Genomic DNA, 24,244 nt, shown 5'->3' on the forward strand with positions numbered 1-24,244 from the left:
TTTTTTTTTTTTTTTTTTTTTTTTGTAAGGGCAAAGTCTCTTACATATGCTTGCACCATCATGCTGTACACACACAAAGCTCAAATCCCAAATGCTATTTCCAACTGTTCTAGAGCTTATTGAGATGAAGCATTGGGCCTTGAGGGTGACGACGTGGGCCTGATTTTCTTCTCTGCCGGCATCCTCCTTCTCAAAACTCCAACCCCACCAGCAACCACAGCTAACCACCAGGGGAAATGGAAAGGGAGTGCAGTATTTTCGATTCCCTGCCTTTTGCAATTCATCACAACTCTCCAACGGCAAACTATGTAGTTATGCCATCATGCCCTGGAAGAAAAAGAGGGAATCTTTAATCAAGTTGTCCTAAAAAAGTTAGCGGATGGTCAAAGTGAGTTCAATCACTCCAAGCAAATGACTTCCAGGACATCTGATTACATAAAGCACAAAATGTTCTTCCCTGCTCAGAAGAAGCTCATTTCTAGGCGAGAACAGCTTTAAGAAACAGAGAGTGATTGCTTTTAAACAGATAAAAGTTACTGGAAAAGTCTCTTTAAAGAGATTAACATTTTTACTGACAGGTTCTTTTTTAATAAACCATGGCATAATTTCCCAAAGAAAGGCTGGAAGAAATGTACTTTTCAGCCACAGAAAGTTATGTAAGTCTAAATAGAAGGAACATCGTCTTTCTGCCAATTTCTTACACTCTTTTATATTAAATGAATAATAGCAAAAGCATTTGAGGAGCACAGAATGACAAAACTATAGTTTATAATGCTAAAATCAGTATGAGTCTTGCTTTTTATGCAATTGTTGCAACAAGATACTGAAAGGCCCGAGTTTGTAGGTCTGTTTTTTGGCTCCAGAAACACTGAGGTGGCAAGCATTGAGGAAACAGTAGGTCTCTTTCAGCCACAGGGATAGAAGGCTTAATGACAGATGATACACAAATTTACACTGGAGAGGATGGCCCGAGGCATGCTGGGAGCCATAGATGAGCACCCTTTTAACAGAGAAACTCTGTGGAAATCCTTCATTAGGAAACCACACATGCTGATGCCTAAAAAACAATTTTCTCCACAATCTGTATCGTTTTAAACGTTTTTCTAAACAATCCCTGATGTCGAGCAATACCTAAAATAGAATGCCCTTTGGTGGTATTATTGTCTGATATTCAGGATGTATTTTGTATTTTCTCTCTGTTCGCAGTTGATATTTGGCCACTCAAACATTCAGCTCCCATTTTTAATGGGATGAAGGTCTACAGAATGGAGAGACCCCTCTAAAGCTACGTTCACATTGACTTGGACTACGCACGTTCAAGCGGTCACTTCTAATGAAAAGCCTATGTAGCTGCACGTATATGCTCGTTTTAAGCTTCTTCTTTCCAAAACATTGCATTCACGTGCAGTTACGCAAGTTTCAACGACTGTTTTCGGGCTCTAAGTACAAAGCACATGCTCATTGAAAGCACATTGCAAGATAAACCAGGTTGAACTCTGACCAATCAGGAGCTTGAATTTAGTAGAGACATATGGAAGTCCTTTGATTCATGGAAGTTCCAACTGTTTGAAAATTGCAGTTTTGAATTACATGACACCAAGGTAGAATCCAAATTCTTCCTCTATCCCTACAATTATTGGGGCATTTGGTGGGGGTAGGGTTGTCCGAAATAGCTTTTTTTAAAAGGCTAACTCTCGCGGTCGAGGAATGCAGAGCACCTCTGCCGTGAGGGTGTTCCACGCCGTGCTGTTCAGTGGAGGCGAAGCACATTTCTTCATGCAGGTGTGTTCTGAAGCATAGAAGTTTACATTTAAATGTAAGTAATGACCTTTTGTTTTAGTGTGACCTTTTTGAATTTATAAAACTAAAGATGTGTATTTATGAGCGCTAGCAGCTCGTGCTAATATAGCTGACAGGCGACTATTGATGACATCATCGAGTGGGACTTTTTTTTTAATTGACAGTAGATAGTAGACATTACAAATCATGGGATTATGTATATTAACAACATAAAATACCGGTATATTAAAAAAAAATGGAAAAAAAAATTCTAACTGTACTCAGAAACCTAAATTGAATTGGAGGGGCATCAATACATAAATAACCCCAACTAAAATTATGCATAAATTAATGGAAAAATCACATCACTCCAGGTAAACTGACAATTAAAAAGTTTATTTGCATTCTAATTATTTTTATCACTTTTAAAGATTAAAACAAAAAGGGTTTTCTTTCCAAAATCGACATTTGTGAATGAAAAATGATCAAATATAGCTAAATTGTTGAATAAAAACTGACTTTTCTTTTCTTTGTCAATACAACCAAATGGAATATTAGAGTATGTAAATAACAGAATTGTATTTTTTGTGGATCTCCCAAAAATTGCTAATAACATTACAATCATAAAATAGATGCTGTTGGGTCATCAAGTGGGAGTATCGCCCTAATTTTCCCCATAACTCTCCATTTGGAGGGCTAAATGTAGGGGTAGGGAGAAGCTGTCCGAGTAGAGGAAGAATTCGAATTCATCCATAGTCTTTCATAAATCCTAATAGAGCTATCAATGAAAAGGTCTGAAACAAGATTTGCAAGATATGCATTGTTTTAACATGTTGCATAAAGCCTCTTCCAAGTGTAGGTGGTGGACATGAGCTAGTAAACAGTAGAAAAGAAGAAGAAGCCCCTCCCTACTTGTCCAGTGTGAACATCAATGGCTAAATGCGCGTTCAAGAATGTATGTTTAGTGCGCTCTTGAGTGCACGTAAAATGCCTGGTGTGTATGTTGGCCTTCATGCAATTCTTGCTAAATTTCGTATTTGTTTTTTTTTTTTACTCTTTCGTGTGTTCAGGGTCATTCTCATATTATAATATCAAAGTCAATTTTGAATACCCTGAGATGGAGGTTAGTTTTAGATTGAAAAGTACATCGCCCTTCAATGTGGTGCAGTTGACCCTCAAAGAATCTTAAAGTATGTTTCCGCCTTGATGTTCGACAGTGGGAACTGTGTTGTGGTTCTAAGCAGCATTTCTCCTCCTCTAAGGCAAGTTGATGCCAACAAGCTCATGACCCTTGGTCTAATCTGAACACAACACTTCCACTCAGTTCACATCTGATTCATTCAGATGTTCATTGGTGAACTTCAGACGTGGCTGCAAACATGCTTTCTTGATAAGGTGGATTTTGTGGGCGCTGCAGGATTTGAACCCTTTGTGGCGCGGTTTATTTACTAAAGGTTTTCTTGGTGATTATGAGCCCAGCAGCTCTGAGACGAATGGCAAAACCCTCTGGTGTAGTTCTAATCGGATTCGTCATTGTTCTTATGATCTTTGAAGCTCCATGAGGTATGGTGTCGCATGAAGATAGACTGACAGTTATTTTGCATTTCATTCCTTGGCTAATAATCTCACCAAGTTATTTGGTTCAAACCACATAGGAGAGCTTGGAACCTGATTGCTTTAGTGAACTGGTGCCACTGGTTAAAAACAACAACATAAAAATACACTCCTGTTAAGAGTATTTTGTTTTTGGCTTTTTAAAAACGTTTCAAATCAAGTTAAAAAGGAAAATGTCCAACTTTTTAAAAATGTTTTTTCTTGATTTTTTTATTTTGTAACTCATTTTAACCTGCCACTGTAAAATAAAAACTTATTCTGTCAGGTACTAATTAAAAACTGATTTTCCTCTGAGTGAAATTTGTTGCAAACTCACTTTTTCCTTTAGTGTGATCTTCTCTTGAAGCAGCACCATGATAGGTCACGTCCTTTAAAGGCCAACAACATTAAACTTTCTTTTAGAATCCCGTCTACATCTGCATGCACAGACTTTTCTTGATATCGTGCTGTGAATCTAATCTCAGTTTACAGACCACGTAGTGTGGGTCTTGCAGTGAGCCTTGCAAATGGATTATGATAATTCCAGACTTGAATGTAAGAGGCAGTCAGTAGAATGTTGTATGAAACATTGACAGCATTTATTTTACCTTCAGAAGTGCTCAGTGGGAGGCATCAATCATCAAATCATCACCGAAGAGTTTGACTAGCATCTTTCTGCTCTATATTTTCTTCTTGTTTTATTTTTTACTGAGTTTTATTATTATCATTTCCTTCCACTCAATCCATCTTGTCCTAAGCTATTTTCAGTCTATTTCCCTCTTCTTCCGTTTTAGGTTGACTTTAAAAGTATGCACAGGCATGAACATCCTCAGCACCGCCTGAAACGGATGAAAGCTTAGTGACAATGTCAAGTCCTGTTGTGTTGCCTGTTGTAAGCATGCAATGTTGCTGACAACAAGGAGAATAAAAATGGCTTCACATGGAGGCAGAACGGATGAAGAGCGACATGACAAGAGTGTCTGCTTGCATTATTTCTCAGTGTTTTGATGGCGTGCTATTTTCCACTTCACAAGTCACGAAAAATGGACCCTGCACTCCCGGTGAGGAGAGGATCTTTACTTGCGTTACAACTTAAAGTAAAAACATATAAAGAAAATAACCTCGGCAACATCTTCTAGTCGGGAGGCTGGAGCTCCAATAATGGGCTTCGGTAATGGCACAGACTGTGAGGCACAAATGGATAGTCAACAGTCTTAGTGGCTCCAGAGGGAAACATCAACCAGAGTAAAACAAAAACAACAGGAAGTTGGTTTTATTTGAAGCATTTATTACTTTTGTAATTCATCTATTATCCATGTGTGAATCATGCATTAAATGTGTTGGTTAGACTCTTCATTATAAATGTGTTTATTGTATTTATTCTAAACAGCTAAGTGTATTTACAATTGGAAATATTTTTTTTCTATTTTAGATTGCAAAACTTGAAACTGACAACTTCTAAATCAGGAGTGTCAAGCATATGCCCCCCCCCAAATGGTTTAACATGAAGAGAAAAAAAATGTTTAAAAAAAAACAAGTTTATGGCCTGTTCCTGTGGCGAGTTATGGTTCTTTAAAGAAATTGACACAATGCGCAATTTCATAGTGGAAACAAAGGAAAAGAAATGCAGGCATTGCACGAAATCAATAAATAAACAGCATTTCTTTGAAAGGACGAGCCACGTCTGGGTAAAATGCAGGAATGAAGACTTCAGGCACATTCACATAAAATGGGTATATTTTTTTATTATTGTTTCGAGGAAAATTAGGAAAATATCACGTGGAGGCTGGCTGCAGGCAGAGAACCGCCATGGTGTGACAGAACAAAATCCTTGTATTAGATTATTATTCTACACGCTGATTGGGCCACTAAAAATATCACATGCCCAAAGCTGAGTTCCTGATTGACAGATGCGACGCAGCGACCTGTCAAACTTCAGATATTTAAATTTTGGCTGCGCCGCCCAATTCGCACCTCTTCGCTCAAATCGTGCAGCTGGGCTTCAATACGCCTCAGAGCGCGCCTGTACCATTGACTTAACATTGAAGCTGGCCGCCTCTGCTGCGCGAATCGGTGTGAGTAGAGTAGAAGTAGAAGTACTGAACCACACATCATTCATTGATGTGCAAGAGAGTTTTTGATAGAGAGCTATGATCTACTGACAAAAGGAGCTTTGGATTAAAGTGATGGAATGGATGTAAAAAGTAGACAAAGCTCATTAGCGCAAAAAAAAAAGCTTTACAAGTGTGTTCTATTGACAATAACCGGCAAATAAGAAGAAAATGTATGGATGCATTCTGCAGAACATTCATGCTGTACATTTCACTTCATACTGCCAATGGCAAAAATACACATGGCCCAAAATAACAACATTTGACCATGTCAATAGTCGGTGTTTCTACCTAAATGGTAAATGGCGTATACTTGTATAGCACTTTCTATGCTCCTTCGAGGGCCCAAAGCGCTTTACAGTCACAGACCCATTCACCCATTCACACACAAATTCATACACTGGTGGTGGCTCCTATTGCCACAATGACAGCAATCTCTCAGTTCCTCACTAGCATCATGATGTTGTTTTGAGGTAATACCTTCCACTCTTCCACATGCAGTTTTTCCAGGTCACTTAGAGATGTGATCATCTAGTCTCTGCCCCAGCTGGTCTCAGATGTATTCTATGGGGTTCAGGTCAATGGGACATTGCTGGCCATACCAAATGGGGCACTCCCACTTCCTGAAGTTGAGCTGTTACAATTCTGGTATAATGTGATGGAGCATTATCAATCTAGGATCAGAAAGTTCAGGGTGTGCTGGTGGGATTGATGGGTTATATGAGGTAAGAATATGCAGTGACTGGGCCATCTACAATAATCAAACTGGTTTTGTGCAAAGAATGTTGCACCTCGTGCACCAAAGCCAACCCATGTTGACCTTGGCGTATCCCTCTCCAGCAACAATCCTTATTTCTGTGTAAGGTGACTCAACACTCACCAGTGAACAGGACGGTAGACTATGACTGCATTGTCCAGGTCACATAGTCATGCCACAAACTCTGTCAGTAATTCTGTGTCTTGCTGCAGGTTTGCTGATGATGCAACATCTGACTGTCTACAAGCAACCCAATATATGGCCAGGTGGCACTGCTCATCTGAAGGCTGACACTGACTTAATAGCAAAATCAGCTTTTTACACCCTCAAAATGTTGAAATTGATGCCACATTGGGTTTTTCTTTTAGAATTTGGCTCAAATAAGTACACTGTATACACAAAGAACAACCTACCTAATTGCTTCCCTATTCTGAAAATCTGTGAAGTGAAACAAATACTGTGTAGATGACATCACAATATCCCTACTTTACTGTGAGTATTGTATGCAATAGTTATGTAGGTCATGGAAGAAATAAACTAGCATCTTTTAAGGTTTGAAAGCAGTCATTAGCGATGGAATCAGGTATTTTAATTAATTCAAAGTGAATGGAAAGAATTATGTGTGCACATTTTTTTAGCATCATATCAAATTTATAAACTTCTTCATCTATCAAGAACTGATTAACCCCCAAAAGATAAATATCTGAGCTGACTGTAATTTTGTTTGATGTTTAGCTACCATTGAATTTGAGTCACACAGTTAATAACTTCTGCCTTTCACAGCAGTGACACAGTTGCAGTCCCACTCTCAGTGGGGAAAAAATTTGCTGCTTGCTGATGCCACAGCGGGAGGTTCCCATCGATACCACAGCAATTTGTGAGGAGCTCACATAATGAATATATGTTAAAATCTGCCAAATCACCTCAGTGCCTTTTTTTCCTTTTGATGGTAATTAATCCTTTAGGTTATAAACTGTTCTCTGTGGCAGGGTGACAAAAAACAGATAATCAGTGTAGCATAATTTTAAGAGGCAGAACAAATAGCTGTTTAAGTCTCCAAGTGTCTCTCTGTAGCCCTCTGTGTAACCCACTGATGGTCCCACAGTTTTGACAACTACAAGCCTAAAATATAATCTTAAAAGTTATTTCTTTCAGTAAACAGGGTCCGTTTTTGTCGAGGATATTACTGACTGGTGTGCCGTTTAGCCCAAGCTCATGAATTCCAGCAGAATCAGCTGCTACTGTGTGACTGACTCAGCCTTGGAACTCTGGGACCGTAGCGCATCTGGACGTGCAAGGAAGCGTGTAAGAACTCAGGTCACTGCGGGAGGGCCCTTTCATTTGCAAGCAAGAACAAATTTGCCTGGATTAAGTCCCCCACATTGCTTGTTTAGGTTTTTTATCTCTGTACTGTTATTGCTATGAATTCAAAGACAGTCTGGGCTGCCTTTGTTTTATCCGCTAAGGAAGTAGTTTGGACTTTAGACGCTTAAGTGTTCCAACTGGACCTACAGTGTGTGATCTGCACTGGTGAGCCAGGGGGGAAATGGACCTACAGCAGTACAGAAAGGCTGAGAAACACATCAAACCCTTTTCTTTGTAATTAGATGGGATTAGTCTGAGCTGGCAAACACAGTTCTGAACATGATTTAGGCACAATACTTTGCATAATTTAAAATTGTAAGGGTCTGCAAGCTGGAACAAAAAACAGTTGCTTTTCCTTTGATTTATTCTGCTCTAAGATTATCATTGCAGTTAGTTCAAAAAATAATAATTTTTTTGACACTCGAAAAACTGATTTGGCCCCAAAATAGTCACTTCTCTTGTTTCAAACCTAGAATTAGATTTCCTTTGCAAAATTGGTAAAAACGTTGGTTTTTTTTTTAATCACAAGATTTTACTGAAGCTACTGGCTGAACACTGCCTTTGGTTCAGACAGAGTGTGCTTGGACTGCAGCAGGAGTTTGGACAGTTACAAATTATGCATGAACCTTTTTCCAGAGCTTCACGTTTCTTCTCTGTGGTTATGGGCTTAACCAACACGGCCAATTTCTGTCATTCTGTTTCTCTGTCTCCTCACCCCCTGGGTCTGATTCTTTCGATGTTTCTTCTTGTTTAAAAGGCAGAAACATCATCAGTGGTTCTGTCAAATGTCGAGCGCTCGCTCAAATGGAAGGGTTATGTATTTTCCCCAGAGGTTGGTGTTTATTGTGAACGGGACTCAAAAAAATGACAGTAAATTAAATGCACATCAGAGTGGATGCTGGTTTAAGCTTTAAAACCCCAAATACATGCAAGTGTTTACTAAATAAATCTGAGCAGCAACTAGACACTAGACAGATTGTTGCATTGTCCATCATTTGTATTCTTATAAACTTTGCAAATTCTGATAAAGTGCATGCATGAAGCAAAAATGTAGATTGCATGAAGATTGTGATCCAAGATATATATAAAAAGGACAAAAAACTAATAGAAGTTCTGAACTCTAATCCCTGACAAGTTTATAAAACTATTCCTTTATGTATTTTTTATTTGGTTCCCTTTATCTTGTCATATTGAAGTCTATGGTCCATTTACCATTCATTCTTCCCAGTAAATGCAGATATTTAAGTTTTCTTAGAAGTTGGTTACTTAAATCGGTTTTATTTTATTTGGTTGTTTTAGTATTTAACACAGGGCTGCATGAGGGTTTAATAGTTGTTGGTACTCTGGCCTCACAGTGAGAAGTCCAGTTCAAAACCCTTTTCTGAGTTTGCATGTTCTCTACATGAATGACAGGCTTTTCTCAGGGCTGTAGAATTCAAGTCTAAAACATGCTAAATTGTCCCTATGTCTGAGTATGTGGTTGTGCGGCCCTGTGACAAACTAGTGACCTGTTCAGGGTGTACCCTGTCTTCAACTAAAGGTACCAGGGACAGGCTCCAGCAGCTCCATGAGCTGATCTCTTGGGTTTTGACTCAAGTCTCGTGGGTCGCAACTAAAGTGTGGGCCATGACTCAAATGTGGGTCGTGACTCACAAGGATTTGAGTTGCAACATGTGACCCGCGAGATGACTCAACAAAGCTTCAATGCTATTTCAAGCCATAATTTGAGTGTTGGAGCGCTTTTTTACATGGTGGATTAACTTTGTCTTTTAATATTATCCTGTAGCTGTCAGTAGTGTAAGTTTTGTTGATAAAATGAGTAAATATGTGGCAGGAGAGCTGCGCAACTCACAGACTTTGGGTTACAGCTGACGGGCTGACATTGCACAAAGGTTTTTTGGTTTAAAGTGTGCTGCACAAGAGGACCAGGACTTATTTTCTGAAGCTTGTTGTCCCTCCACCAGTTGCGACTAACTTATAACAATATCTAAAGAGAGGTAGTTCTTAAAGAGTATACCTTGCCTCTCTGACTGGATCAGAGTGTGCGCACTCAGCTTTTCTGAGACAGACAGACTTTCTGAGAGATGAGTGCACCTCAATGAAAGGCATCTTTAGATCCTTTTATTGTGTCAAATGCATAAGTCATCTTTTGCACCCTCCCAGTTTGTTAGAAGAGAGTATGGAAGTGTTACAGTCTTCTCTCCCTTTTTCGTTCTGTCTCTGCTGCATGCACCTCTTTTCTCCTGGTCTGACTACAAGCATGCGTGTGTGTATCTTGCTTTCTGACAAAAGCTGCTCTTGACAAGCCAAGCATGCCCCTTCTCAACACCCGTCTTATCCGCTAACATCGTAATCCATCATGCTGTGGTTCACTACACTCCCCCAACACCTCGATCCCCTGCTCTCATCTTCACCTACACCCTTCAAGCTGCCTGCCTGACCTGTCTCCATCCGTCCCGTCCTCCTCTCACTCACCTGCGTCTCCTCATCCTTCTGTCCCATTTCCCCGTTCTCTACCGCCCTCCCGCAGCCCCACCTATCTCTACTTCATTTCCTACTCCCTCCCACCCAAAGATTCTGCCACTTGCTTCCTCCATCTGCTCCCCCTCTTCGAGTGTTTATCTCAGTGAATGCGCTTGAGTCATCGGAGCATTCAGCGGGGAGAAAGAGAGCTCTCTCCCCTGGGTCAGTGACCCTTGTCAGGGGGACAAACTGCCCACTGCCGATTGCCTACACAGCTGGAAAATTAAGAACTTGTGAGGGCAAGAAGGTTCAGTGTTTGTGTGTGGATGCGTGACAGGGAGTGGAAAGTGCTCATAGATCCAAGTGTGGAAATGAGAGCTTCTGTGCGTGGGAGCCTTCGTATGAGCAGTGAGAGTTTGTGAAATCAGGTTAAGCTGCCTTGTTTAGAGAGCAGACATGCTGCAGATGGTTGTGGGTGTCCAGCTGTTTCTCCCTCTAATGGGTTAATGAGTATCACAGCATCCATCTGACTCCGCGTCTCACCCTCTTTTGTCTTTCTTTTCCTCTCTTGCCTACATTACTTTGGCACAGGACGCCTTGACAGTATAGTCAGAAGCCTAAAATTTCTATCTATTATAATGTTTATGGTATCAAACAAGTCTGCTTTCTGTTGTAAAGGTAGAACTACAAAGTCTGTTGCTTTTGCATGATAGCACTGCTGCTCTTTGATCCTAATCCAAATCAATTGCCCCGTGGGTTTTACGATTGAAGATGAAATACTTTGCTTTTTGGATTAAACCTCTGAGGTGCTTAGACAGGAACATTTCCTAAATGTAGATGAGTGCACCATACAAAAGCCTCTCAATCAACATTTTATTCAAAGTCCACAAATAGAATAGCTGAAGATTTTTATTGGCTAATTTTGAAAAGAATTATCCATATTCCACAAAGAAACAAGTCAACTAGTTCGTATCAATTCATATCAAATGTGAAAAATAGTGATGGTTGAAGTTCAACTTATTTTGAAATGTTGTTTACAAAAATCAATATTTTTACCTTCAAGTCAAACATCTATAGCTACAAGGCAAATCTGATCCGTCATTTCTTTTAGACTGTAGTCTTTTTATTTTATTTTTGCACCAGTCTTTTAGAAATTTCAAAGCATATTTGTTTATGTTGTTCTGTTTTATGGCTCTCAAACTTCAGCGTCCTTACAGTACGGTGGCCCTGAAGTGCAAAACATACCAACAAATCACTGAACGCAAAGATATATTAATGACAATTAAAAACAAACAAACAAACAAACAAATAATTAAAAAAATAAAGCATTCAATTTTAGAAATCAAAACAAAATGAAGCAATAATTAATAACACATCATAATAAAAAAAATTAAACAATAAAATTGGAAAAAGTAGGCTCTATAGGACATCACTGACTGGACAATAAAGTTTTTAGTTTTATCAAATGTGTTGGTGTAATTTGGACTTTAGGACCACTGTATACAAGCATATTCACTGAGTATAATTGAATGGACCCATGCAACCTAAAGGTAGCATACCGAGAGGAATTTAGGAACCTTAAAATTACATTGAAGCTATCGTCAAATATTACCCTTTGGTAATATTTGACGATAGCTTTGGTGATGTGACATTTTCAGTCACTCGATCAAAGGGTAGAAAAAAAGATTCAAAATGGCTATTCGGTGCAAGAATTTCCATACTGAACTTCCATTCATTTTCTTGACCCGATGGGGCCACAGGGTTGTCGAAGATTGTCCTGATTTCTGTTGTACAAAGGCGGAATACACCCAAGGTCACCGGCCTGTCACAGAGCATATGTGTCAGGAGTCAGCGCTCTATCCTCTGGTCACCGGTGGGAGCCATCTCCAGAGTACTGACTGCACTACATCTCCCAGCAACCCCTGCGCACGGTTCCTGGATTCTGCCCAGCTGTCTTCAATCTAACAATCACCCACCTGCTTCTTAAGCAGAACACAGAGCCACACTCTGTGCAAAGTATTGTCTGTACTACCCTGCATTAGTAAACGTTTCTATTTGGACCTGATCTTCTGACCCTGCTTTATCTCTGATTACCTGCCCTGCCTTGCCTGGACTCTGACAACTCTGGTCTCTTCTTGGATGCTCCCATGGCTGTGATTGACCTCAGCCTGTCTAACCCTGATTTAGCTATGTGGACTTTAATTCTGCTTAGTTCCTGTCTGAAATAATGAACTTGGGACCAGCTGTCTGCCCATTTGTGATACTATGGAGATAGAGTAATCAAGCCCGCAATGCTAGCCAGCTGCCCGGTAGACAACTTAGCAAGCCACGGTCCAGCAAAGCTAGTGAGTGCCACCGGCCCTGGCTGCATTGTAGCTCCATGGGCTTATGATGTTTTTATTTTCATCAAGACAATAATGAAAAGATCCTCTGGTTTTATTCTTTCCCCTCTCTTGTTAATGCTCTAACTGGGCCACAGACAGTCGGAAGTACTTTTCTAAAATTCCATAACCCAGGTGCAGAGACTCTAAATGATCTGGTGAACTCAGACCCGTGACGTGTTTGCTAGCCCCTTTGTAAAGCTCTCCAAAACATATAAACCCAAGCTGCCCACTCATCACCATCCAACGTTTTCATGACGTGGCAACAAAAGAAGTCCCGAAAGACTTTTGTAACCGGTTCCACGGCCGGGGCAGCAAGGCGTCAAGCAGAAAATCTGATGGACATCCAAAGAGAGGCAGTAGATGCAAATGTAATGCATAAATTGTGTCAGGTGTGAATTCAGCATAAATGTTCCAATTGTTCTTCAGTTATGAAATCAGAATCCTTCAAATTGCTGTGATTTATGGACACTTAATGGAAATAGCTTTCCCAATCATTTGGACATGAAGCTCTGAAAATCTGAGGACCATAATATGCCTATCAATACAACAAATTCAAATGCTGCCGCTGTTCCTGCTTGATTTGCTTATATCTAAAGATTAGCAAGTTTTCTCAAAAACTTAATATACTGTAGGATATTTCTTCATTATGAACGTTCACAATTTTGACTGTAAATGTATGTGAAGCAGATAAATAATGTAGAATCAAAAGGAAGAACCAGTTTGCTGGCCTTTCATCTGTGTTTTGATGAAGATCAACCCTGACAACGTGCTCAAACTCCCTTGGCAGCAGCAAACTGTTCCTGCGACAAATGTCTGAGCTGAGAAGTAATTCCCTTGTTTGAAACAAATGAAAACATACCTGTTGAACGAAATCTGTGTGGACAAGAAACACTGATAAACCTGGGGACTATTTCTGTGGTGTCAGCTTTAATAAAGAAGTTACAAAGAGGAAGGAGGAAGGACTTTTACAAGTAACTGGTGACTCAAAAGGGTTTTCCTCTATTATCTTGACATGCTGGATCACGACACATTGCTTTTTACTCATGTTTCATACACAAGCGGTGTTTTCAGGAACGCTTGCTGTGATCATGTTACTTTTGGTTAGCGTTTAGCCCTAATTGTACACATATTTTGTTCAAGATTTCCTTATCTTGGTAGGCGTGAGTCACAGGCGTTTGGTTGATTGGTTGGTTGCCGCATCTTTAATGGGGAGCAGGAACGTAAGTTCCCTTGTGGCTCATCCAGCCATCTTATCATGAAAATGGAATGTACCATTGTTGTCCATGTGGTACGTGTATCGTGAAAATAATGATATTACTTAAGATGTTACTTTAAATTAAACCCGAAGCAAGAGTAACTTTTTCTATGCTTTTCTTTGCTCCAACAACACATTCTTACTCTCAACTTGTCAGATATGGACTTGTGGTTCGGGCCAAAAAGTAAAGTGTATTATTATTTTTATCAAACTATGACACATGTACAACTTTGAGCAATAAGAGTTACACTCAGGTAAACAGTGACAGGATTAAACAAACTACTGAACACATGGCAGCATTATCCCAGACCGTGATGCTGAATGGGGCAACACCAACAAGGGTGTACTTCATGTCATGATTTTGTTGATCAATTTCTTTTTAAAACTTTCAAAGTAAATACCAACTCTATATAATGCAAACAAAGAACTGCTTACCACCATTGACTGAACATAAGACCTAGATTGAATGACCCCTTGCCCGTTCACGTTTAAAATAGGAAGTGCCCACTGGTTCCAAAAAGATGAAATTCTTTTGGGTGACGTCAAGCTCACTCAGCCCAGTTCTCTTTTACAGTCAATGGTTACTGAGGCGTGGTGCAGCAGTAGGGCAGTTGACTCCTGATTGGAAGATTGCGTGTTCAATTCCCGCTTTGCCCACCCATGTGTCAAAGTGTCCTTAAACACCAAATTGCCCCTGGTGGAAGGTTAGTGCCAGTGTTTGGCAGCGTCATCGCCACCAGTGCGTGAATGTGTGTGTGGGGGTGGGTCTGTGACTGTAAAGCACTTTGGGCCTTCAAGGAAGGTGGAAAAGTGCTATATAGGTATATGTCATTTACCATTTTACACCACACAACTTGCTAATTCTGCTTAGCAGCAGCACACATAATGGTCTCTTGTTCCACAAGTTTCACATTCAACAATTTAGCTTTTACAGAGAATGAGTATACCCTCAGGGTGCTGGACCAAACCAGTGTCTCTCTTAAGGAACAGATATGGAGTGGCCCCGAGTGATACAAATGATCCTATTTTGTTCTGTCAAGTTGCCAGCTACGCCCCTTACGACGCCCCCCACTGTGGATCAGTAATCAATGTGTTCGAACACTGCTACAGATGCAGGGTCTGATTCTAATTAGTTTATCAGAAGTGTAATGTGAGCTGGATGCAGAAAAGCATTCGGGAGGGGTCAGAAGGTTAATCTTTCTTCTCCAAAAATTACAACATATATACAAAAAACACATAATTTTAGTCTATTTTACAACAAAGCTGCACCTATCTCTGCTATTAATGGGGAGGGACATAAAGCGTACATGCAACCTTGAGGACAGTCAGAGACTCCTTACTGCGTTTAAACAAAAGAACCTTATAAAGACTTGTTTCATGGTAATGATGAGTCAATCTACAGGAGGCAGGAAGAGAGAGGGAGTAAGAAAAGAGAAGATGGGGTGGCATGAGAGAAGCTTGAGTAATAGCTCTCCTTTCTTTTGTCTTTCACGTAGGCATGCCTTGCTCTCTTTCAGCCTCTTTCTTTGCTTCTGGCCTTAAGTCCTCTCACAAATTAATGAAACTGTAACCAGAACATTAGCTGAGTACTAAAGAAAGAGCAATGCACAGAGTATGATAAAATGGAATGTAGAGAAAACAAAGCTGCTTAAAACAAACATAATATCTAAGACTCGCCAAAAAAGTTGACCAAAATATTTTTCAGACAAAATAAATTGCATATTTAAAGCAGTAAAAGTCCAACTCAATGCCACTTTTGACCAAAATCAAAAAATGTGCATCACTTTGTCTAGAAACTATGTCCCACACATTCTTTCTAGACAAAGTTTATTTGTATTTTGCCTCTGAGTTTTGAGTGGAACTGTTAGTGCAGAATAAGCCCAACCCCCTTTTCCCATCATCCTCCTCTTTACACTCTCTACCGCTAGCTTACAGCCCCCCATAAACCTAACATAGCAATAACAGTTTAACAAAAATGGGGAGCAATATTGGAGCTACAGAGTCGAACAGTTTCGAGCCAGCTCGGAGGAGTAAAATAAAGACGTGCGTGCATCCATTTTGTCTACAAGTGGATGCGTTGAAAAGGAGCAGACCAGGGAGCTTGTGGCCTGCTGATTGTAGCACCTACGCCAGCGCTAGTTTTTTTGTTTGTCTGCTCCTGATTCAAAATTTAAATAAAGCAATACTCAGAAATACAACTTTAAGACTGGTTTTCTTTATACATGTCCTCCAAAAAGGCCACATAAACATGCTAAAAACACCCAAAACACTTTTTTCTAAAGAAATGCGTCTTTTGACGATAATACTGTGAGGGAGCGTCAACATAAAAATGAAAGGTATCTTATTTTTGGTGGTGAGAGGCACCTTTGTAGTCTTGATCCCATTTTACAGCAGTGCGTCATTTTCAGGACCTCTTCTTTTTGCCGAAATAAAAGGCAGAGCAAAGGGGAAAGAAAGTCATTGCCTAATGCTGCTGCTTTCGCAAAGGTTAATGATGAACAGAAGCAACACACGAGAGCAAAAATAAACAAGTGGCATGACAGTGCCGCGGAAATAAAGTCATTAGGTTCAATGCAAGACCTGTGAGGGAATTTGTGTATGCGTGTGGAATATGACTGGGGCTGACTTAGCAATTACTTTTGAGGCAAGTGAGACCTGAGGTGCCCAATAAATGTAGTGTGACAACGCCACGCATACACAGAGCCTCATTATCCTGAACTGCGCTCATTTCTCATCACTCGTTTTGCTTTCATCTTCTCCTACGTTAACCCTCTTCTTGTTTATATCTCATACACCGAGGGCTAACTTCTAATCTCTTGTGCTCCATGTAAAATTGTTTCGTGTATCACTTAACTAAAGAATTCGGGGTGTGATTCGTGGGGTCAATTTGTTTTCAAAAATTGTAGTTAATGTTTGACTTGTTTCTGCTAATTTTTCTGGGAAAATAAGGGTTTTAGACTAAAAAACAAAATAATATGAATACTTTTTAGCAAGTAAAAACCAAACTCAAAACATGAAAAAATATTCCTAAATTTCAAATAAATTTTGTGATCTTGAAATTGCAAGAAAAATTACAATACATTCTTGTATATTTTGCTCATAGGTTGGCTCCTCCTACAAGAAGTAGACTGTAAAAATTAAAGATGCCTCTATATATTTTTTTAAATAGTTTGTAAACTACAATGAGCTAAACTGAATCATTTGTTAGATTGATAATTTCTTCCCTCATTACTCTGGATGCCTCCAATATTTCCATTAGTTGCTTGAGGGAAAGACAGAAAAAGACAGACAAATCCTCACAAGTTAACAAAAGCTCTTCTTATTTTATTTTTCTGTATCTTTGTCTTTGTTTATGCACATGTCACTAATAAATAATGGCTCCATGTGTGTGTGCATATCTGCGTGTTCATCTAATCTGCGTCACATTAACGTTCAGGAAATGCCGTCTTGGGTTTTAAAGGATATGCTCTAATGATGTCTGGGGTTTTGCATTTCTCTCCTATTTAGTTACATCATCTGCTAGGTGACATAATATAAGGAGATAGTAGGAGGATAGTAGCTGGGATATGAACTTGATTGGAGATATCAGTGTATTTTTAGCAAGCAGGAATCTCATTCTTATTGGAAAACAATGTGTACTCACGGGTTTCTTTTTGACGAAGGGGCAGTCATGACAGACATCCTGCCAGCTTTGTGAGGTCAGAGTTTGGCTGTGTGCACTCGGTTTAGGATTAGAATTATCACATTGACTGCAAACTGTCTTGTTGAGTTGTTGTTTCCTTAAGATCCAACTCCGATATTCCTGGGAACATGGCACTTCAGTTTGGAGATGCGGCTTTCCAAACTCTTATTTTTTTCTCTTTTTATGGAAGACCACACTGAAGCTTTCCTATCAGTCAAGCCTTACACAGATCAATCAAATGTGACACGCTGATTCTTGAAGTAGGGTCTAACCTCTGCAGCAGAACCCAGCTCAGAGATGCTGCCGGTGCAGCTAATTGGGAGCAGCTGGAGGTACCAGAAGCTCTAAACAAGAGTCAAAAGCAACAGCAAAATAAGCTAGTTGGCACTAAAAGAGGAGATTTAGAGCACTTTTTAACCCAAACATTCAGCTGGCCTGCTGATTCCAAAAATGCATGTTCCTTAAAACATGGAACCATTTACAAGATAGATGCATGATTACAACAAAGAAATAGCCCATCAAACTCAAATGTTCTTAATTTTTTTCTGCATTTGTTTATTTATTCAGAAAGCTGGTACATGCTCTTTTTACTGTTAGTTGTATATTTACATACAACTTTTTATTTCTTTATCCTAAACTGTTGGTGTAGTGTCTGTGCAACTCGTAGATATCCTTCCATCCATTTTCCAAAATCATTAAGGTCCCCCTCCCATGAATATCATGTTTTTTGAGTTTTTAATATGTGTTTGTGGTATTTTTCTTATGAAAAAGAACAAATGTAATAAAAAAATCATTTTGTTTTTGCATTTCCGAGTGTTTCTCCTTTTAAATCACTGTCAATCAAACTGTCTTGGACAGCGTCTGTTTGAATTAATGAGCCTTCTTTACGTCATAACAGCTCTGCTGCACATGCACTGAACCCCTCATCTGGGCCGGCTAGCGTGTATAGTTCAGGTGCCGGAATAGAGAAGATGGCATCTTATCATTGACTGCAGTCAAATGAGCTGCTGTTTGTATTTCTGTGGTCAAATCAGCCGTCACTGGATTTTTTGAGAGTTACGTATGGTAGCAGGACCGAGAACACTCCACAGAGCTTCTTGATGTGACAACGGAAATGCAAATGCAGCAACGTCAACAAACATTTGATAATTAGCTAAAAGAGTCTTTGGTGAAGGGGGCAGAGCTGCTCAGCACAGCTCCAAAAGCCACGCCCCCTCAGAGGAGATTTTTGAAACAAAGTCTTCAGATCAACGTAAAAAAAAGGCTTTTTAAGACATTTAGGTTGTGGGATTTTGATTAAAAACTTCCTAATCACAATTAAAACATTACTGTGAATGTTTTTTTAAGACAAAAAAATTGTCATTGGGGAATTAAAATAACGAGAATGCTGGAGTCTATCCTACTGTAGGGTACACTCTGGATGGTTCACCAGCCAATCGCAGAGCACATGTAACGATGATCATCAATATATTTTATTATAAAAAGAAAAGTATGGCTGATAGATTACTTGTTTCGCTATAGGAATGCTTCCTGGGAATATGTAACAAAGTAATCGTATTAACTTCTTTGTTTTTGCCCATCTTATTTAACCTATCCAAATTGGGCTTATTAAGGTTGACCCCTGATGGACAGTCTTATTTCCCAGTGAGCCTCACACCGCCCCGTCAACGACAGAGTTGAAATGTAAGCCTGTAAATACAGAAAAAAAACAATGAAGGGGAAGAGTATTTGAAGAAGTAATAATAAAAGTGAATCTCTACTATTTATACATTTTATTTTCACCCAAGATGAATGGGTGAAGGGGTTAAAATCTGGGGGAACAAGTGAGTATAGACTTCCACAGATCCAAAACTTTCCAAGTTTTAAATTGGGAGTCTCACCAGAAAAATCTAATTTGTATTTAATGATTTCTCTAGCTTCAAAATGCCAAGCCATGTCTAATAGATGAGATTTGGTGGAAGTTGCAAGTGTGTACATGTGTGCATGCGTGGTTGTGGGAACGCTGTTGACAATGTAATTTGATGAGAACTGACATGTAATTTATGAAGCACATTTTTGGGTAAATGTTTTTTCCTAGTCCTACTTTCTGTGTCATTTCAGACGGGTAATTGAATTTCCCTAACTTGCAAGGCAATGAATGAGGAGTAAACTGGTTAATGAAGGTCTTGCCGACAGTATGCTCGCTTGCTCTCTGTGGTTACATAAGGGGCATGTTCTCACAATTATTAACATAAGTTAACATTATATATATACATATATGGGATATGTTTCTCGGTATAAATCATGTTTTTTGCATCTTCAAAAATAAATGTTAGACAAAAGATAAATAGCAGCAACCACTAGAGGGCACTGTAGTGTGTGTATCAGTATTTTCTAATGACAGGAACACCGAAGAAGAAGCGCCAGGCCCTGTGGAATTGTTCCAGGGGCACACAGAGGTAGAAAAATTAAATGGATTTGGTGATTTTAAGCAATATAAAGAGTTTAGTTGAGAGTTTAATGCTATAGTTACCTTGATGCTATAGTTAGCACTACCGTCTGGGTCATTCTCTGAATTCGGTTCACTTTGGGTTCTTAAGTTAATGAAAATTTTACCCCCCAAAAACTCCTACGGCCTAAGAACATGCCTCATGGGTTATTGATGTCTCTAAAGCATGGGTGCCCAAAGTGGAGCCCAAGGGCCAAATTTTGCCCACCAAATGATATCTTTTGGTTCTCTTTAGTGTTCTTACACTCTACGGCTGCAATATATTTTCTTTGCCTGCAACTACGGGTGAAACAACCCCCAAGTGAGTCAGCCCTGGGCTTTTCAACTAAAAAAGGCCAGTGAGGTCTTGCTGTTAAAGGTTTAAAAGACAAATGTTACTTAATTTTTATTCCTACTAATGTGTTGATTCAAAATAAATAAATGAAATTGCATTGTACCGGCATAATAAAAAATCTGTCTATGACAGACTGGCAACCTGTTCCGGGTGTATCCTGCCTTTGTCCAACAGTCACCGGGATTGGCTCCTGCAGCCCAGTGACCCCGAAAGGGGAATAGCGAGTTAAGAAATTGGATAGATGGATGATTCGTTGGTTTGTACCATGTACGTTGCACTGCAACTTACATGGATTTTTTTCCCACTGTATTATACAATATATATTCATATATACATACAATAAATATACAATATATATATATATATATATATATATATATATATATATATATATATAATACATATACAATATATACATACATACATATCTATATACAATACATATATATACAATACACATATATATATATATATATATATATACAATATATATACATATATATGCATGCTGTTCGGTGAAGCGGAAGTTAATTGCAAAGTTGCAAATTTATGGTCTTCAATTACTTACCAATTGTCAATCAGAGACAATGGGTTCAAGCACATGGGCACATGAGTACCCTCCAATAAAACAGCACACACAAGTTTCATACTTGATCTTTTGTTCTTACTGATATCATAAAACAACGTGCTAATCAGTCAGACAAGAGGTTTAAAATAATGTGTATCAGCATTCCGATCTTTTTTAAAATGTCAAATCCCAAATATATTATGTAGTTCTAGCTTGCGGACCTCATAAATACAGTAATATAAGTCAATTTATACACATAGGTCTAGTAAATCTTGCGCTCTCCTGCCTCACTCTCATATCAATCACGTAAATTGCAAAGAGGCTCCTGTTTTTAAAGGCTTGTCCCCAAGGTGGGCTCCAGTGTGCCGGTTCACGTGCCAAAATATTTCATTCGTGTGTGTTCCTGTGCATCATTTGCTAACAGAAAAAATACACAATTGAAAGGAGGTCAATTACAGTAAGCTTGTTAGTCTCATGGTGAAAAGCTCTCATCTCTGTAGTTGATAATGAGCATGGAGAGAGGAGCACACACACTTTTACACAAGGCGACGTGAGAGGTTGGTAGACTCAATTCTAAAACAACACAAGAAAGATTCTTCTCTTTCTCGTCTTGTGCAACCAACCTTTGAGAAAATCTGTTAAAAGCTTGTTGCAGTTAACTACATGAAGCCACAGCAAAAAATCTATTACTTTCGTTTAGAGGCAAACCACTTGCAAACAAACTAATTCACAAGTCAGCAGAAATAATCAAACAAACATAAAACCGGGGATAGAGCAAATTACACTCAGGCTGATTCCAAACAGACCACAGGTAAACAAATTCAAGGTATTCACATTCTTTCTAGACATCGTGTGCAGTTTTTGAGCTTACTTGAAGCAAGACAAAAAAATTCCCTTGTAAAGATGGTAAAAGTCACTGTCATTCTTTAGATGGATGACTAATACTGAGCAAATTTCTGTTTACTGAGGCTACAAGGCTATAGATTCAGTGTAGGTCACTTGCTTACTAAAATTTCTCTAACATTGATATTATTGTGTCACTTAGTCATACCTAATAAAGCCATTTGTTGTGCATTGAGTTCTTTTCTTTTAATTGCAGAGATTCTGTTTAGCACCAAAACTCCATGTTTTAATTAGCAAAAAGCAATCCTCCTATCCAAGGCCAGATACAGGGATTGATGGACAGTTACACAAATGGACAGATAGTCAGACAAAGAAAAAAAAAGATAAATGCAGCCTTAACAAGCCACAAACCAGTTTTCTGCTTGTGCCTGTCCCTAGCCCGATAAATGTAGTTTCTGAAAGAGTCTTGAACATAAGACTTACAAGACATATGTAGAAATGACACCCCGAACTCACCCAGATTGCCCCCCTCCCTAGATTTTCTACCTGCACCCCATAGTGGGGCTGGCTAAATCCAGCCCGTCTCCTATCTTTATCAATGCTGTCTCCTTGAGTTTGAGTCAGTGGTGAATAAAGATGCCATCATGACTTTACCTGGAGTGTTGAGCAGTCTGGACATGCGACAGCTGTAGGCAATTTGCTGTTCACAGTATTCTGCACTGGTGGTGATGGCTGTCACCTGAAAAACACAAGCAAGCGGATTTTCACCTTCATCTTATTCACCCAGACAGATCTGTTTTATAGATGATATGAAAAGACAGAAAAACAAATAAATAAATAAAAGACACAACAAAACAAAGACATTCCTTTAACTTTGCTTCCTTTAAATGTAGGGTCTGAAAAATCAAGGTGGAAGAATATTTAAACACACACTGAAGTGTTACTGATACTATGTAATATTGTATAACAGAAAAGAACACATTGCAGTTTATATTGTTCCTCCTGATGGGGGAATAAAACCTGTAAAGTTGAATTTGCCTCAGATTCAGAGTGACAGCCACGATCTATAACCTCTCACTAGAAAGATTAGGGTATTGACTCTGTAATATGGGAGAGCAGATTCAGTCAGTCTGAGCTTTATGTAGAAGGACCACAGTTGACAAGGCATGGAGACATAAGCTTAAATGCTCCTTAAGCTTATTTTTTGTTAAACATCTGCAGGACTGATACTCCAGCAAGTTTGCACAGTGGGTGCAGGTTTTTTTTTTTAAAAACAGCTGATAAACTCAGGCAACATTGATATCTTTTTTTCCCCTGCGTGCACAAGGACATAACTATATTTGAATGTTTTTTTCCTCACCCAATAAGTTACTCAGTATTAATAAAATACACTTGAAATGGTCTGGCATATCTGGAATCATCCAATCTAAATTGAATCTTAACAATCTAGAACAGTGATAGGCAACTCCAGGCCTCGAGGGCTGCACTCATGCATGTTTTCCAACATACTCTGCTCTGGCAAGTTCTGATTGGCTGGACACACCTGAACTAGGTGATCAGTCATGAGTAGGGTTTGGATATGTGGAAATCATGCAGACAGTGGCCCTTGAGGCCTGGAGTTGCCTATCCCTGATCTAGAAGTATTTGATTGAATTGGATTGTGACAAATTTTATCCATGTGTCTTTGTTTAAAGTTTATTGCTGTTTATGCAGCTCCTTGAGACAACCTTGATTGTCAGAATTTCATTATTACTTAATTAATAAGGGATCTACATATAAGCTGCAGAAAATTATTCCAGCAGAGATCGAGTTCAACCAAGTAATGTCTGCTTACTAAAAGTAATTCTTCCCTTTGCAAGCCCCCCTCCAAAGAAGGACTTAATACAACCAGTCTTGCAGTGGTTGTTATTTGATCAGGGACTATAGTCACAGGGGCAGCAGTCTAAGGAAAGATCCCCAAATTGCCTCTCCCCGGCCACTTTCTCCAGCTCCTCTGGGGGGACTCCAAGGTGTCTCCAGGCCAGCCAAGAGACGTAGTCTCTAGTATGTCCTCGGTCTTTCTCAGGGCTTCTGTCCATTGGGACATTCCCAGAACACCTCCCCATGGAGGCATCTAGGAGGTATCTGGACCAGATGCCTTAGTCACCTTAACTAGCTCCCCTTAATGTAGAACAGCAGCTGCTTTATTAGGTAAGACTGCTATGAGCTCTCCGGGTGACCGAGGTTCTCACCCTATCTCTGAGGGATCGCCGCCAGCTACCTTACGGAAGAAGCTTGTTTTGCCCACTTGTATTCGGCACCTCGCTCTTATCGTCATGACCCAGAGCTCATGACCATAGGTGAGTACTTGTCTAAGAATTGACTGGTAAATTGAGAGTTTTGCTTTGGACTCAGCTCAGTCCACATCACAACAGACCAGCATAACAGCGAATGACACTCCAATCTGTCTGTCAATCTAACGGTGCAATCTTCCCTCACTCGTGAACAAGACCCCAAGATACTTACAGTCTGCCACCTGGGGCAGGAGCATTCCACCCACTCAAATGTGATGGGAGTATAAATACAAAGGTATCAAAATATCAGTACCCATACATCACCAATTTGGTACTCAATTAAAGTATT

General features: G+C 39.5%; 1 protein-coding gene across 2 annotated transcripts in view; it reads right to left on the bottom strand.

Annotated features, from left to right (window-relative positions):
* cntnap2a (contactin associated protein 2a) overlaps positions 1 to 24,244 on the bottom strand; it is a 332,490-nt gene that overhangs the window by 84,426 nt on the left and 223,820 nt on the right. For both annotated transcript variants that reach the window (XM_024280015.2, XM_024280016.2), the window contains exon 15: positions 22,277 to 22,361. In XM_024280015.2, coding sequence (XP_024135783.1) covers positions 22,277 to 22,361 — 85 coding nt within the window. The remainder of the gene's footprint in view (positions 1 to 22,276; positions 22,362 to 24,244) is intronic.

The sequence above is a fragment of the Oryzias melastigma genome, linkage group LG20 (assembly GCF_002922805.2).
Source record: "Oryzias melastigma strain HK-1 linkage group LG20, ASM292280v2, whole genome shotgun sequence".
Lineage (NCBI taxonomy): Eukaryota > Metazoa > Chordata > Actinopteri > Beloniformes > Adrianichthyidae > Oryzias > Oryzias melastigma.